The sequence below is a fragment of the Ambystoma mexicanum genome, chromosome 1p (assembly GCF_040938575.1).
Source record: "Ambystoma mexicanum isolate Mex_15411 chromosome 1p, UKY_AmexF1_1, whole genome shotgun sequence".
NCBI classification, from domain to species: Eukaryota; Metazoa; Chordata; class Amphibia; order Caudata; family Ambystomatidae; genus Ambystoma; species Ambystoma mexicanum.
This window is the reverse complement of record NC_090921.1, coordinates 142,484,414-142,502,917: the sequence shown is the minus strand read 5'-3', so window position 1 is coordinate 142,502,917 and position 18,504 is coordinate 142,484,414. Positions and strand designations below refer to the sequence as shown.

General features: G+C 48.9%; 1 protein-coding gene across 1 annotated transcript in view; it reads right to left on the bottom strand.

Annotated features, from left to right (window-relative positions):
• Positions 1 to 18,504, bottom strand: part of ZMYND15 (zinc finger MYND-type containing 15) — a 349,574-nt gene that overhangs the window by 85,039 nt on the left and 246,031 nt on the right. The window contains exon 11 of the mRNA XM_069612228.1: positions 1,783 to 1,912. Within this exon, the coding sequence (XP_069468329.1) occupies positions 1,783 to 1,912 (130 nt within the window). The remainder of the gene's footprint in view (positions 1 to 1,782; positions 1,913 to 18,504) is intronic.

Here is an 18,504-nt window from a genome sequence, read left to right as displayed (position 1 = left end):
TATTGTTGGTAACTTCACCACTTAAGCACCGATCCATATGCCCAGATACTTCATCTTTTCCATACACCATCTAAACTGAAACTGAGCACATGTGTGTCGTTGACATAGATTATTAATTGGGAGAATTTCGGATTTACTCCAATTAATCTTGTAGCCTGAAACTGTAGAAAAATGCTGAATGTCTTGCATCATGTGAGGTATGCAATTTGCAGGGTCTTGAAGGGCAATCAAAAGATCATCCGCGTATAGCCAGATCAAGTTATTGCGACCAATACCAAAAGTAGGTTGAAGGTCCACATCCGCTCGTAGACTTATTGCCAGTGCCTCAATAGACAAGATAAATAGAAGAGGTGAGAGTGGGGAGCCCTGTCTGGTACCACCATGACGTTCAAACGCATCAGAGATGAGGCCGTTCGTAAGCACACTTGCAGACAGGGTTTTGAATAATAGTTTAACCCAACGCTGAAAGTCTTGCCCAAAGTTCATTCTTTCTAGGCATGTGAAAAAGAAGGCCCACTCCACATGATCAAACGCCTTTTCAGCGTCTAGCGAGATCACTGCATTGGCGACTGTTTGTCTGTGTCCTTTCTCAATCACCAACAACAGGCGTCTCATGTTGTCTGCCACAGCCCTACCAGTGACAAAGCCGACCTGATTTTCATGAACCAAAGTCGATATGACTGTTGCCAATCGAATGGTCAGGATTTTTGCCAACATTTTACAGTCGCTGTTTATCAGGCTAATCGGTCCGTAATTTTCGCATCTAGTTGCAGATCTGTCCTTCTTTCTCAGGACCGTGATCAATGCATGCCGCATCGTATCTGGTAATGAGCCAGACTCAAAAGCGTTGTTATAAACTTTGCATAAAAGTTGCAGTGCAGAGTCGGGAAGAGCTTTATAAAATTCGTTTGGCAGTCCGTCCATGCAAGCTGACTTACCTACAGTCAGTCTCGAAATCACCTGGCGAATATCCTCAATTTCCAATTTCCCTTTAAGGCTTGCTGCTTGATCTACTGACAGTTGAGATAAGTTATGTGAACATAATACTTTCTCTTCCCAAAATATCCGCTCCTCTCCCCAACCACCCCCTGATTTCAGCCTGCAATATCTATCTATCTGTAGAAAGGCAACTCGGTCTGAAATCATGCCAGCTCTTGAGGTACCTTTCCACTTGCAGAGGACCTGAGTTGTCATGAAATCCTGTATGTATGGATACTAACTAAAAAGTGGAACCTACTCCCACTGTCCCTGAGCTGGGCCCTAAACTGAGCAATCGTACTGGACCTTCCAGAGATCAATAACAACCTGGATGTTTGCCTAAATAGACTCCTTGGTTTCTGTATGATCTATTGTCCTTTTGCAATATATCATGTTGAGTAACTGGTTGATGTAACAGCACGTTGATGCCTGTCGGTTTAGTGCGCTTTATAAATGGAAAAATAAATAAATAAAACAACTGCGGCTAAGTCGTCCATGTCTACTGTGCTAGATGGATATGGGCAATGGGAGTTGGGCACTCTGAACAGGATGCATGTACACACCCTATGCCATAAAATAGTATTTTAAAATAAGCTTAAGGAGGTTTGCCAACAGCTCATTGGCTGTGTATGTCTGATTGAGCATGGAAAGTGAGGGGTCACACGTGGAACTAGATTTCTAAACTTTTCTCTTAAAAACATATTTTTTGTTTTTTTTAAAGCACCCACTCTATGCGAAGAATCCTTTGCCAAGTCATTGGGCCTGCCAGTGCCAACCCTTCTAATGCCACCATGCTGTACTCACCAATCACAATGTCAGGCTTTGGCCCCTGCAGGCTGTGGTATGGTCTGGAGTACACCTTCACCTGCACCCGCTTCTTGTCCCCCTTTTCCTTCACAGTGAAACTGGGCTTAGCACGGACAACACCCGATTCCTGTGGGAAAAACAAAAAACCTGCACTGAATGAGGAGAAAGGGGTCACAGAATGGCAGAGACAAAACCAAATGATATCCAGGACAAGATGTATGAGCTCATCGTACCAGCTGACCTTTGTCTAAGAGAGCATACCCCAACAAAATGAGTACATTGCAGAACTGGTGAATCAGAGCCCTGATAAGCAAGCTGTGCTATGTAAAACTGTTTGGAACATAAGCATGCCTGCCGTGCCACAACATGCTGGCATTCTAGGGAAGCACTCTACTGTGCTTGGCAAAGAGCAGTGCATAAATCACTTTAGGTAGGCACCACGCTGCATGTGTCAGGCCTTCCTTGGCATTCTAAGAAAGTAACTAACAAAGTGCAATAAAAAATTCAGCTCAGAAGCTAACTGGGCCATACACTGTTCAGCATTATTGAGAAACATTCTTTGACACCTAGTTAGCTAGACATACAATACCAAAAGAAATTTAACAATAAGCTGGTCTTTTTTTGGGAGAAATTCGTAAAAAAGAGCTTTTATTACGAATTTGTCATTTTCCCCTTTTTAAAATATGGTTTCTCCTCGTACCATACATAACCCTCCTTCCAGGACTTACCCTAATACTCACTCTAATGCTCACCCTCGTCCTCATATTAAATACATCCCTTTATGCCAATTCTTACATTTTAACTTCCTTCTGATTTCGTCTCCTCTTTCCCTAACTCACAACTTTACCCCATACTTCACCTTCCCACCCTTTATTTTATGTACTTGCCTTTTCCTTCCTTTTCTATTATTTGCCAATATTGTCAAACTATTTTCCTTCACAAAAATATGTTATTGAGGCATTCAAGAAACGAGGAGAAGCTTCCCCCACAGTATGCAAGAACTCTAAAGAACTTGCACTGTACACCGAGGCTCATGGAATCCAATGCAGGCCTAATACAGCCAAAGATGGCCGACGCTGTGAGGATTAACACAAATAAGCCCTTCCCGGGTGCCACCGAAGCAAGAACTGTAGTTCCAATCAAAAGGGCCTCGGATTGGCCTGATTGTGATGAAAACTGCACCAATCAGCAGAGCCGGCATGTGGAGCTGTCCGTTCTTGAAGGCCAGACTCCACACTGCCTGTCTGCGCCTGTCCAGGCCGAGAGGGCCAGAGGGAGCACTTCTTAGCTCCCCGCTACGAACTACCAGAATCCTCAAGAACTGCTGGTCCCAATGATCCTTTTGCGCCGTGGCCGTGACCAGAAAGGTATGCCAATAATACCTGTGGATGTATCTGGCCCCATTGTACCTGCAGCCTACAGTATTGATCCCTTAGGTTGCTGTAACGACATTGCAGCCCTCGACATTCCCGCGTGAAATGAAACGTTTATCTGTTTGTATGATTTGAACCAAGTATTAACAACAAGTATGATGGAAAAATACACCGTTTGGTGAGGCATACAGACTCCATTTTGTGCCACGCTAAATGCCACCTCCGCTAGGCCGCACAATGATCTCTAAAACCACTCTCTCCCTCAGTCCAGCGCTGCACACAGCCAGCCCAGCCTCCCCCTCCATCTCCTGCCAGCTCCCCGCAAACCTATTTCTCACGGAAGTCCAGCCATGAATTGTTGCAAATATACAGTATTCTTTCCCTTCCTATGAGCTCACTGCCCTGAACCCTGGCCTGTGCGCCCATCCGTATCCACAAACCTGCTTGTGCTCCCCCGACCCCCATCTTTAAAGTCATAGCTTACAGAGCCCATGCCCTTCTGCCCTTTTGATGCAGATACACATCTAGCCCTTCGTAGTGGCCCAGCCGAGCACCCACCACAGGTCTTAATCCCCTCACAGCATATATCTACTGTAGAAACAGCACATGTAGATTCGTATCATAAGGCATCAGGTAGAACAAAACAAAACAAGGTGGGCACCTGGGTCAGGGTACCGTGTTTTATGAGTCCTCGGGTGGAAAGGTTAAACTAGCCAAAAACTTGTGAAGTGAACTTTACAGCACCCACCGTTAATGTCAGCTTTGATGGTTATTTGTCTCATGTCTTCAGTTCCTGTTGTCCTTCGATAGATTAGTTAGTGATGTTGCATCTTGTGGTCTGACCTTCACCCTGGGGAGACGAGCCCAGCTGACCTACGTGCTGCCCGTTGAACAGTCAAGCTACCAACCAATCCTGTTTGGCTGGCTCATATACTCCCATAATGTATCTATATGGTGTGCCAATCATGTTGTAGTATTATGCTCCTATGGTGAAGCGTCATTAGTGACGTTTTCAGAATTTATAAAGTGTTGTCCATGTAATGTTTGGCAGAGCGCTCTCAAGGCAGCAGAGTTCTCTGCGTGCACTATTTATCTGATATAAACTTTTGTTCAACTGGCAATCTATCTCCTGGTCTCATTTCCTAGCGGTGTGTGTCCATTATTTGCCTGGTTTGGAGTATCGTGTGGGAATGGGTGCCTACACTCCCCAGCCCCCGCCCGCTTCCTCCCACTTGCCCGCATTACATCCTAGCCACCCCACCCACTTGGAAATGCCGCTGTTCAAGGGAGTGCATCGCCTAATGCTGCGGCACCCCCTAATGGTGACCCCAGGCATCCTGTCAATGCCAGCAATATAAATCCATATGTGCGGCTATACAATGCTTGCTCCAATGCCATCGCCCCATCTGGTATGCTACGCCACATACCCCTTGCCACACAGTTCACACTGTAACCTACTGAGATTAAGTCTAATTGACTACTATATACCACTGCCAATCCCACAATTGAAGACTCAGTCTGGGGTCTTGCCTGCCGGAAACAACTCCTCTGTCACTGTACCTGAAATCCCACACCAACACCTGGCCTCCTTTCTCACCTCAGACTGCCACCCCTGCCGGCCCTGCGCAGCTTGCACCACCTACCAACCTCAATGCACCTTTAACCACACCCCAGTATCACCCACTCACTCATCCATGTTGCCCCAATCTACCTAACACTGTCCTCAGGAAGAGAGCCACAGTAGTCTTCACCACAGCTATTCACCCTCTCCAGGTATCCACTTGCCTAATCAGACAGCTTGGCACTACCCATCTGAGGTCAGCAAGACTGGTAGCCCAACAGTGCACTGACATGGCTTGCCATGCCTTTCTTCCCATGAATCTTGCACATCAGAACAGTAGGGTCAGCTCCAGAACCAGCCGAGCCCCAGCCACATCACGCCTTCAAACTAGGCAGATGAGGAACAGCCAACTGGGTGAGCCTCCCTACCCTGCTAGGTCCCCGAGACCCCACTGGAACATCTCCTTTACCAAACCAGACCCCCCACACAATACCACCTGCCCTAGATGCAAGGTATAGACTACCCAGCCTCCTAAGTGCATCCAGTCACAGCCTTGTAAACTCTCAATAATTCTCAACCAGATAGGGGAAGGCCCTCTTAGGTCTTAGCAAACCCACTGGCTCCCACGAACCTAAGCCCGAACACACTCTCGGCACCTAACAAGATAGACTCACCCTCCAATCTCCTGAAAGGGGCCCTGATCAATCCCAGATCCATACCAGCACATGCCCTTGACATAAATTACCTCATCGGCACCCATAACCTAGATTTCCTGGCCGTCTCGGAAACTTGTTTGTTTGTTTGTTTTAATATTTATAATGCGCGCCGGACAGGGCGCAATAGGCATCAAGAGGTTTGTTCAGCTTAGGTTACATTGCTGTACAGTATCATACATTATATACAGTATGTTGTAATAAGGGCAGTTTGTACAGAATAGGCAAAAAGCACAGAAGACAGTATATACAGTATGTACAAGGGGAGCGAGAGTTGCAGTGTATATATAGTGGGAGGTTAGAGGTCGGCTGCACCCACCTGCCGACCTTGCACTATCACTTGCCATCCCCTCTGGCTATGTCATATACAGGACTGACAGACCATCCGCTAGAGGTGGTGGCGTTGCATTGATTTCCAAAGAGTCCATCCCCATTAAAGACAACACAATACCCATGACAGACAACTTTAACCTCCTCTCTGCTAGGTTGTCCCTGTCACACACTGACACCATGACAATCTTTGTGTCTCAACCCCCTGGCTATATCCTTACATTTGAAGAGGACCTCACACATGCTGTAGGAGATAACATTAGGCCCACCTCCAGAATTATCCTCATAGGAGAGCTTAACATGGGTCGCAACGACCTGTCAGACTTGTATGCATCTACTGTTGCCAACTCACACAGTACCTTTGGCTTCTGACACTGTGTCCAGAATCCCACCCACATAAAAGGTTGCACACTAGACTGGGTAGCCAACTTCAACCGCCAGGTAACCATCCTTGCCATCATGCCCTGACTGTGGTCTGACCACCATATAGTCTGCTTCCTCAAGATCACCACACATGCTTGTCCATCCTTGCCCCAAACTTGGATACGCATCTCATGAAATCTCACAAGGCATAGCATTGCGCCTCTACTGCAAGCTCTCCAATCCCAACACTTGCACTCCAACGACCCTTCCACACTAGTTGATCTCTACACAAGCCTGCAGTTAATGCAGTTGCCTCACTAGCTCCTAGAAAATAAAAAAAATGCCAAAAATGACAGAACTCACTGAGCTATGTAAAACAAACGCCAATTGGAAAAAAACACCCTCAGCATCACTTAAAATGATATTTGCTGCGAAAGCTAAACAATACCGACAAGCCTTCATCTCAGCAAAATCGACCATGTACAATCAGATAATTGCTAATGCTAAATCCAACACTATTGAGATGTTCACAATCCTGAGGGAATTGGAATCCCCAACTACTGCCTCTAACATCATCGTCAAAGAGGAGGCCTGGTGCGCCAAAATCCAAACAGCAATGTTGGAGAAGATCAAGACCCTACAGGCGATCTAAAGATGAATGAACAAACATACTTAAAGCTATGTCTGGATACTTTCATGGCCTATACGAAGGACACAGACCATCCTGATCATTTGGTAACAGAATTTGAAAATCACTTTACTACGCTTAAAATCGGTCAAGGAGAAGTGTAACAACCAGAAATGGTACAACCCTAGCATTGCTGGATCAAAAAAGAGAAAAGAGAAGGCCAGAAAGAGCTTGGTTGAAAGATCAATCAGAAGGAAGCAGGTATAAATGGAAATCTCTGGAAAAGCTTAATAAAAAGGAGATCATCTTAGCTAAAGGCATGTATCTGAATAACCAAATCGACTGAGATAAAAACAATATGAGTAAACTCTTCCAGACTCTTAGAGAGCTGGAGAAAACTAAGGCTATGGGCCTCATTACACGTTGTGCGCTAAAAATCGTAATTTACCGGCATGGCGCTATTAACGTGTCCGCCTTGGCAAGAGGGCGCTAATAGCGTACCATTACGAGTATGCGGACACGAGCATAGTGCCATGCCGGTAATGGCCCTACCACCATGTCACTAAAGACCCCAAAAAGACCCTTAGCGGCACCAATGAAAGCGCTGATAGCACTTCCGACCTCCCGCAACATGCAAACAGCGGTCACCGCTAATAGCGGCCATCGCAATTATCGGTCACCGCAATTAGCGGTCACCGTTAAATAGCGGAACCGGAAATAGCGTCATCGCACAGGAATGGGAAGGAGCACGGCGGCCATATTTAAAAACACAATCCATTGCCATCCTGTGCCCCCTGGACCTGTTTTGAGAACTTTGCTATTAGAAAGCCACAAGGATACCCTCGCCATGCATAAGGCTATTAAAAAAACAACCGACCGCCAGCGCAAGGAGAAGTTCACTAACGAGAAGCTAACAATGCTCACTGAGACCCTTGCAGCGAATGCCGACGTGGTATTTGCGAACGACATGCGGCGGGAGACCCTGATCCGCAAGAAGGCTATCTGGGCAGAGGTTGCCCTGAAAGTGAGTGCAGTGGGCACCACCACCTGCACTGTCCGGGAGTGCAGAAAGCGGTGGGATGACCTCCGCCTCCGAGTCCGCAGCATCCTGTCTGCGAACCGCAACATGGCCACAGGAGGTGGAGCCGATTCGCCTATAAAATTAAAGGAGTGGGACGAGACCTGCGCCAACATGATCGGTGTTGAATTGATTGAGGGAGTTGGGAGCATGGAGCATGGTGTGGCAACTACATCAGATGGAGGTGAGTGGACACATGAAAGTATGCACTGTGAATGTTGAGGTCCCCCCAAATGTGAGCCCAGATTCACCTCATGGATGCGCAAACATCCATACATGCATACAACCCTGGCCATGTTAGTGCCAAACCCAAACACACACACATGCACGCATCACCAGAGACAAGTGCCACACAGACCTATGCATGGATGACCCACTCAACAAACACATCACCTGCATCCCTACCAATCAAGTCCCAATGCTCACAACTGCATGAATAATGCATTCTGCATGAAGTTGTCATGCCGCGGCAGGGTTGGCGGAAGTGGAATCGCTGGCGGTTCGGTCCGCCGTAGCTTTCCGCTCCTCGTCTTCCGTTTACCGCTCTAGTCGTTGTACGCGTCCGTGACCCGGAAGTATAATAATCCTCACTTCCGGGTCGCATACGCGTTGCAACGTTTCCGGGTTTCCTCCTGTGTTGCTGCCGCTCCATCTCCTGGTGATATTCTTTACTTTCTGCATTTAGTTTCGCTGTTTTCCACTCAGCGGTTTTCCACCCTGCCCAGTGCTTGGTCTCGTCCTTGTCTAGCCTTTTTCTCCTTATTTTCTTTTTCCTCCCTTTTCTTCTTGCTATTTTTCCCCTTTTTTCAAATTGAATCTACCGGTTGCCAGACCCCTGCCTGCCTACTGGACTGCCTGTGATTATCCTTAGTATCTCATTGAACTTACCTGTTGCCAGACCTTTTGCCTGCCTACCGGACTGCCTGTGATTATCCCCGGTATCTACTTGATTCTACCTGTTGCCAGACCTTTTGCCTGCCTACCGGACTGCCTGTGATTATCCCCGGTATCTACTTGATTCTACCTGTTGCCAGACCCCTGCCTGCCTACTGGACTGCCTGTGATTATCCTTAGTATCTCATTGAACTTACCTGTTGCCAGACCTTGTGCCTGCCTACTGGACTGCCTGTGATTTTCCCCTGAGTCCGTTGGATCTACCTTATTCCAGATTCGGTGCCTGCTCATCGGATTGCACTCTCTTCAGCTAATTCATCTTCTGGGATCCTCCACCTGCAATACTACGTCTAGGGGTTTTTTGTGCCTTCCGGCTTTTTTCCCCCTGTGAGGCGTTCTCGGTAGGATAACCCCCGTTGCCCCTATCTTAGTGGCACAGTGGCATCCTATCGAGGGCGTCCTTATCTTCACCAGAAAAAAGAGAAGCCTCCACGACATAAGGACGGAAGGATTAAGCAGAAAGAGGAAGGTGAGGAGTTGGGGGAAGGGGGAGAACTTGTCATCTCATCAGAAGAAGAAGACATAACCGACAATCGTGACAGTTTGCAACGCCAACAAGAAACTGAGATGGCTACCCCCCAACAAGTTCAGGAACTAGTAGCCGCAGTCCAAAACCTTAATTTGGAGGTCCAGAATCTTAAGACAACCAACACAGCATTGCAACTAAGAATGAATGAAAGGGAGCGACCCTCTGCAGACCTACCTTCATACCCTTTGGTTTCAGGCAAGTTTGATGGATCACCGAAACGAGTCAAGGAGTTCTTAGATGCCTGCAATCTTCACTTTTCCTTCCGTCCGCAGACCTACACATCAGATCATGCCAAAGTAGGATTCATGATTACCCATATGACGGGTAATGCCCTGGCGTGGGCCACCCCTTTGGTTAATCAGCCAAATCCTGTGCTGCAGAACTACAATGATTTCAAGACCCTGCTGCAGCAAACATTTCTACGCACAGAAAGTACTTTTATGGCCTCGGAGGACCTCTTAGATATCCGCCAGGGAAACACAGATCTTCTCTCCTATATCACTACGTTCAAACAGATAGCCGCCGAAGCTGGCTGGCAGGAACAAGCTCAATATGCCATCTTCCGTCGAGGGTTGAGAGAGGAACTCAAGGACGAACTAGCTCGTATCGACCGTCCATCCTCCTTTTCAGATCTCATCACGGCCACTCTTCGGATCGATTTCCGACTCTCGGAACGACGGTCAGAAAGAAAGAAGAACAAACTCTACAGTCTCCCTCCCTTAGAAGCCCAGATACCATCTTCTCAACCACCTTCACGCCAAGGCAAAGAAGAACCGATGCAGATCGGTACTGCTCGTGCACCACTCACCCCGGAAGAACGGAAGAGACGACGGGATGGCAACATGTGCATGTATTGTGGAGCCTCTGACCATCTGTTACGGAACTGTCCTAACGTTCCTCCGAGGCGTTCGGGAAACGAGCGCCCTCGGTGAGTATGGGGACGCACTCCCGAGGGGCCATTCCTAGTCCTTATGCAACTTTGTCAATAGCCTCTTCTGGTTTACTAGAGGATTCTAGGTTGATGGTTCTGTCAGTCACTCTTACTGTAGGCAGGACCGAAGTCCCAACTCAGGCTTTACTAGACTGTGGTGCAGCCGGCAACTTCATCGATACCTTGTGGGCTAAGCAAAAAGGTATAACTCGTCTGGCCAAACAGGAGGATCAGAAAGTCGAAGGAGTGGATGGGGAACCTTTGATTTCCGGCATGATCACGCATACCACTGAGGAATTACAACTATGTATCCAGCAACATACCGAAAGGATCTCGTTTGACATAATCCGAGCAGCCCATTTTCCTATCATACTAGGGATAAGCTGGCTACGAAAGCACAACCCTCACATTGATTGGGCAAAGAACGTACTCTGTTTCCAGTCCACCTTTTGTAGATCCGAATGTCTGCCTGAACCAAAGTTTGAGACAGTACAAACTACCAATGTTTACGACTCCAGACTCATCCATTGTCTTCCACGCCATCTACAAGAATATACAGAGGTAGTAACAGAAAAGACGCCTAGTGATCTTCCTCCACACAGACCAGAAGACTGTTGTCTGGATCTTGTTCCTGATGCACTGGTACCGTTTGGTAGGATGTTCCCTTTATCCCTCAGAGAAAAACACTTCCTCCGGGAATATTTGGATAACAACCTGGCCAACGGACTTATAAGACCTTCAAAGTCACCAGCTGGAGCTTCACTGTTTTTCATCCCGAAGAAGGACACACAAGAACTGAGACCCTGTATCGACTACAGGGGTCTAAACAAGGTGACCATAAAGGACAGATATCCCATGCCTCTTATCACCGAAATTATTCAAGCTGTTCATGGCGCCACAATCTTCACAAAATTGGATCTTCGGGATGCATACCATCTCCTCCGGATCCACCAAGGGGATGAATGGAAGACCGCGTTTAGGACCCCTTATGGGTTGTACGAATACCAAGTGATGCCCTTTGGGCTTGTGAATGCCCCATCTGTGTTCCATCGCTTTATGGACCGGCTTTTTTCGGACCTGCTGTGTCAGACCACGATTGTCTATCTCGATGACATACTGGTTTATTCAAGAACTCCGGAGGAACATGTTGTCCATGTCAAAGAGGTCTTCCAGAGACTAAGAGAAAATCACCTCTCAGTCAAAATAGACAAGTGTGTTTTTCCTGCAACATCTATCCCCATATTTGGGTTTCATATTATCAAGTCAGGGTGTCGCCATGGATCCCCGCAAAGTTTCTGCCATTTTGGAATGGCCTTCACCTAAATCCATCAAGGAGGTACAAAGATTTTTAGGTCTGGCAAACTTTTACCGGAAATTTATATCCAACTTTTCCCACCGGATTGTACCTATTACCACGCTACTTAAGAAGAGCTCCAAACCATTCTTTTGGTCCAGCGAAGCTGAGGATAGCTTCCACAATCTCAAGGAAGCCTTCTGTACCGCCCCCATCCTTCAGCAGCCAGATCAAGACTGGCCTTTCATCGTCGAGACAGATGCATCTTCATCAGCTATGGGGGCAGTTCTTTTGCAGGAACATCAAGGTGAGGAACATCCAGTCTCCTACTTCTCCAAGACACTAAACGACAGCCAAAGGAACTACTCAGTCATAGAGCGTGAATTATTGGCCATGAAGTCAGCCTGTTTAGAGTGGCGTCATCTCCTACAAGGAGGTAAACACCCATTCTCCATCAGAACAGATCACAGAAATCTACAAGTTCTGCGACAGTTCGAGTGCTACAACACCAGACAGGCCCGCTGGGCTCACTTCTTTGCCCAGTTCGATTTCAACATTACCTACATCCCAGGGCCACAGAATATAGTTGCGGATGCTTTGTCTCGCAGAGGAGACTATGTGACCGAATCCGACAGGACGCCGGATCTTATGTTCCCATTGACGAGGAGAATAGGTGTTCTGTCCACTTTCTTGAGACAAGTGAAAGAAGCTTCAAAGGGGGGTTTTGAGTCGGAGAGTCACCCACAAGACCTCGTCTATGAAGTCAAGGAAGGACTCTACTTTGTGAAAGGAAAATTATATATACCCACTTCAGAATTTCGGAGATTGGCATTAAAATGGTGTCACGACTCCAAGTTGGCGGGTCATCGAGGTATTAAGGGCACATTGGAATTTCTACACAGGCACTTTTATTGGCCAGTGATGCGCCAAGACGTGGCCAGTTACGTACAATCCTGTGTGACCTGTCTTCGCAGCAAGAGTTCTCGTCTAAGACCTTTGGGCCTTTTGAGGCCTAATCCTGTTCCCGACGGTCCTTGGGAAGTTGTATCTACTGATTTCATCGTGGACTTACCTCCTTCTGAAGGAAGTACATGCATCATGGTGGTGATCGATTACTTCACAAAAATGGCTCACTTCTCCCCATTACCAGGGGTACCAACAGCAGCAGCCATGGCCGAGACATTCATCAAAGATGTCTTTCGTCTCCATGGAATACCAAAGAAGATCATCTCAGATCGAGGTAGCCAGTACACTTCTCGTTTCTGGAAACATCTCTGCAACCGTTTGAGTATAGAGAGAGCTCTAACATCAGGTTTCCACCCTCAGTCAAACGAACAGACGGAACGTTTAAATGCCACCCTACAACAGTACCTACGATGTTATGTGAACCTTCAACAGGACAACTGGGTTTCTCTACTACCCCTGGCAGAGTTCTCCTACAATAACTCTTTCCAATCTACTCTCGGTTTAACCCCTTTTTTCTGTAACTATGGCTACCATCCCTGGGCTATACTACCGGTCTCTAATGTCTCCACCTCTTTACCCACAGTTGACTCCACTCTCGCCTTGTTGAAAGACGCCCACCTACAGGCTAAACGCAATCTTAGCAAGGCTCAAATGAGATATAAGGACCAGGCCGACAAACATCGAAAAGCGGTGCCTGACTGGGGGGTAGGATCTCAGGTCATGTTGTCCACAAGGTATCTACCATGATGGGCACACCCTTCCAAACTCTCCCCCAAATTTCTGGGCCCATACGAAGTCACACAAGTCATCAACCTGGTGGCCTTTCGTCTAAAATTACCCAAAAGCCTTCAAAGAGTCCACCCGGTGTTTCATGCCTCACAACTCAAACCTTTTCTTGCAGACATCTGGTCTCGCAAAAAGAAGAAAACCCCCTTGCCTGCTACTTCGACCCAGGAGGAATTTGAGGTAGCCCAAATCTGTGACTCCCGGTATCGCCGGGGAAGGTTGGAATTCCTTATACGGTGGAAGGGGCATCACTGGTCGGAAAACTCTTGGGAACCAGCCTCTCAGGTACATGCCCCACTGTTGGTCCGCAAGTTTTTTCGCTCTCATCCGGGGAAACCGGGGGGAGGTCTCCATAGGAGGGGGCATACTGTCATGCCGCGGCAGGGTTGGCGGAAGTGGAATCGCTGGCGGTTCGGTCCGCCGTAGCTTTCCGCTCCTCGTCTTCCGTTTACCGCTCTAGTCGTTGTACGCGTCCGTGACCCGGAAGTATAATAATCCTCACTTCCGGGTCGCATACGCGTTGAAACGTTTCCGGGTTTCCTCCTGTGTTGCTGCCGCTCCATCTCCTGGTGATATTCTTTACTTTCTGCATTTAGTTTCGCTGTTTTCCACTCAGCGGTTTTCCACCCTGCCCAGTGCTTGGTCTCGTCCTTGTCTAGCCTTTTTCTCCTTATTTTCTTTTTCCTCCCTTTTCTTCTTGCTATTTTTCCCCTTTTTTCAAATTGAATCTACCGGTTGCCAGACCCCTGCCTGCCTACTGGACTGCCTGTGATTATCCTTAGTATCTCATTGAACTTACCTGTTGCCAGACCTTTTGCCTGCCTACCGGACTGCCTGTGATTATCCCCGGTATCTACTTGATTCTACCTGTTGCCAGACCTTTTGCCTGCCTACCGGACTGCCTGTGATTATCCCCGGTATCTACTTGATTCTACCTGTTGCCAGACCCCTGCCTGCCTACTGGACTGCCTGTGATTATCCTTAGTATCTCATTGAACTTACCTGTTGCCAGACCTTGTGCCTGCCTACTGGACTGCCTGTGATTTTCCCCTGAGTCCGTTGGATCTACCTTATTCCAGATTCGGTGCCTGCTCATCGGATTGCACTCTCTTCAGCTAATTCATCTTCTGGGATCCTCCACCTGCAATACTACGTCTAGGGGTTTTTTGTGCCTTCCGGCTTTTTTCCCCCTGTGAGGCGTTCTCGATAGGATAACCCCCGTTGCCCCTATCTTAGTGGCACGGTGGCATCCTATCGAGGGCGTCCTTATCTTCACCAGAAAAAAGAGAAGCCTCCACGACATAAGGACGGAAGGATTAAGCAGAAAGAGGAAGGTGAGGAGTTGGGGGAAGGGGGAGAACTTGTCATCTCATCAGAAGAAGAAGACATAACCGACAATCGTGACAGAAGTACATTGAACCGTCACCAATGCCATCCCCCTCTTTGACCCCGACAGGCTCACATACAGACAGTGAAGAACCTGGCACTGCAACTCTGGCACCCCCTGCCATGAGAAAACCAAGGCCACAGGACACAGGGGACACCCCCACTACATCAAGGGGCAAAGGGAGAAGAGTTCCCATGCAGAGTGCCAAACATCGGCGGAGCGCCACTGCTACCATACCGCTGTCCACACCAGCAACAACTGCCCCACCTTCAGAAGTGAACCCCCACCACAGATTCCAGCCACGGAGGGCCCACCCTCTGCTGCCACAAGTTCCACAGGTGAGGCGGCAGCCACAGCGCCGCTCTCAGATGTGGAGGACCCGATAGATTTCCCCATGGAAATGCACACCCCAACCCCCCCGGAACCCCTGAGGCAACTCCACAGCAAACACCTGGGTCCAGTGTCCATGGCCAGTCTGGCGAGGACAACATGGGAGGGTCCAGTAGCCCACCGGTGGCTTCACCAGATGTCCTGGTTGCAGAGGAAGGCGCAGCAGCCACACCACGGGAATGCCACAGTGCCCTTGACCTGGCCAGCATCAGGCAGCACCAAGAGGACATAACTGTGCTGGTTGGGCAGCATGTGGAAGAGGCTGCCCGTCTCAGAGGGGAGATAACAGAGACTGCCAGGCACTCAAGGGAGGCGATTGAAGCCTGCACCAACAGGCTGTGTGGGGAGATTTGCCAACTCAGGCAGGTCCTCACGCGGATAGTGGACGCGATGGACCACCAGTTCCCACCACCACCACTGGGACAGACAGCAACATCATCATCCGCCAGTTCGAGGCAGACAAGCCCCCTCCGCCGCTCCACGCGCACCACCAGACGCACGTTAACCCAGCCTCCTAATGCTGGTGGTGGCAATGGGGAATAGGGACTGCAGGGTCAACCTTCCACGTGTGCAGCTGGACAACAACATTGTGCCAGACACATGTTGTGGGGGGAGGGGGGAAGGGTTTTTCAGGACTGTTGTGGGGGAGGGGGAAGGGTGTTTCGGGACTGTTGTGGGGGGAGGGGGGAAGGGTGTTTCGGGACTGTTGTGGGGGGTCGGGGGAAGGGTGTTTCGGGACTGTTGTGGGGGAGGGGGAAGGGTGTTTCGGGACTGTTGTGGGGGGATGGGGGAAGGGTGGTGGGAAGGTTGGGGACATGCACTTATACATCTTGAAATTCCTTAATACACTGGTGATTAATCAAAACACAGGCTTGGACTTCTTCATTGTGTATGTGTACTTTATTGGTGACAGGGTCCATATTGAGCTTCAACCCAGACACCAGTGCATTACTATCCATATCCATCGTACAGAGTGAAACCATGTTACTCAGAAAATTTGGTTGATCAGATGCTGTCTCACATCACGTCCCTCCTGGCCATCGCCTCTTGCATGACCTGCATCCCCGTCACCTCCGTCCTCATCACCATCATCATCCTCATCAGGTGGTTGCATTTGAACATCAGGGGGCAGTGGCACATTCCTTCTGATACACATATTGTGCAGCATGACACATGCCATGGTGATCTTGGCCACCTTCTCATGGCCGTACAGGAGAGCGCCACCCGACCCGCATATGCACCTAAACCGTGTCTTCAAAAGGCCAAATGTCTGCTCAATCACGACACGGGTACGGGTATGTGCACGATTATAGTCCTCTTCGTGCCGGTTCTGTGGGTTCCGTACAGGAGTAAGGAGCCACCTCTTCAGGGTATAGCCGGCATCGCCTGTATGGGGGGAAGAATGGGGACCTGTTACTGTTCACCTCTGGAGCGGCATGTACATGTCACACAAATCACCTTTGCATTCTGATTGAAATCCATGACTACCAGCATGCATGCAGACGATCTGTGTGACTGCAATGTGCAAAGGTGTGCTTGACCCTGCAAGTGGACATGCCCGATTCATGCCTCTGACAGCAGTTGACATATCCTGGGTGAGGCCATGTCTTAGGTGTCCCTGAGCCCAGGCATATTTGGTACCACACTGCTTGTGTACTGCCATTCCGACATTGATGTTGCCATGCTGTGTAGCATCACTTCACTGGTGCTATAGGTGTGTGGTTCAATGTTATGGCTAGGGGTGATCCCTTTGCATGCATTCAAGGGCACATTTCTGTATTGATGTTGTGCTGCGCTAATACTGTATTACCATCTTGAGGCCATGTTGCTGATTTGTGTATTATGTGGTGTGGCATGATGTGCAATGTGGATGTGGATGGATGTGTAATATTCGTAGACCTGGATTGTTCTCTATGTTGTGTATCTTATACTTGCATGTGGGATCTTCTCAGGTACATTGCGGCCTTCCCTGATGGACATTGGCGTACATCTGTATGTCCATTTGTTCTACGGATGACAGGCTACACCCAGTTGGAGTATGTATCTCTCCCCCCCCATCACACCCAGTTGGAGTATGTATCTCTCCCCCCATCAAACCCAGTTGGAGTATGTATCTCTCCCCCCCATCACACCCAGTTGGAGTATGTATCTCTCCCCCCCCCCATCACACCCAGTTGGAGTATGTATCTCTCCCCCCCATCACACCCAGTTGGAGTATGTATCTCTCCCCCCATCACACCCAGTTGGAGTATGTATCTCTCCCCCATCACACCCAGTTGGAGTATGTATCTCTCCCCCCTCCCCATCACACCCAGTTGGAGTATGTATCTCTCCCCCCCCAATCACACTGCCATGTGCTTGACCTGCTACTCACCAAGTAGCCACGAATGTTGTCAGGCTTGTCGCTTCATGTAGCGTGGTATGGTTGAGTTCCGCAGGACCATGGAATCATGGGTTGATCCGGGAAATCGGGCACAACAATGTGTGATTATCTTGTTAACGTCTCATACCATTTGGAGATTGATGGAGTGGAATTGCTTCTTGTTTCGGTAGACTACTTCATTGTGATGTGGGACCACCAATTCCACATGGGACCAGTCGATGGCCACAATGCAACTTGGGATGCCTGCCAGTGAATAGAAGCCAACTTTGGTGTTTGCGATCTCCTGCGCAGTCCGTGGCATGAATATGTGTTCTGGTGCATGCTTCAGGAGGGCATCGAGTACCTGGTTCAGCGTGCGTGAGAATACTGGTTGTGAGATGCCATGCATCTGCCCCACTGTATGCTGGTAGGTGCCTGTGGCCAGGAAGTGGTGCACGGTCACCACCTTCAGTAGAGGGGGGATGGCAGTTCTGATGTCGTCATGTATCATGTCCACGATGCTGGTGATGGTATCCCGGTCCAGACGGTGCAGGGTGTGTATCTGATCAGGGGTTAGGTTAAATAAATGGACTGGCTCTGATCCTGGGGATTGGTGGCTGCCTCTGTGGTATGACTAGGTGCCCTGGTGGTGCTTGTTGCACCTGTCTTGCCCTCCTCCTCCTCCTCATCCTCCTCCGTCTCCTCTGTGCTGCCTGTTGTTGTTGCTGCTGCACTGCAATCATGTCCTCCAGCCCATGTAATGCTGCTAGTATTGGAACCATCTTGGTGTGGGAAGGGGTGTGTGAAGTGGTGTGGTGTGCTCCTTTTGTGCTGCCACAGTCTCCATTGCCTCCACCTGTGCTGATTGTGTCCACCTGTGGCAGGTGGGAACACTGCTCAGTTCTATTAACGGGTGGTTCGCGATGCTGGTATTAGCGCCATGCCGGTAAGGGGTTTTTGGGTCTTTACCATGCCGCTATTTGCATGTCCGCATGGCTTGTGATGGTGTGCTATTAGCGGCATGGCTCTATTTACGGGATGAAGGGTCACGTGCCCGCGAACTAGCCGCTATTA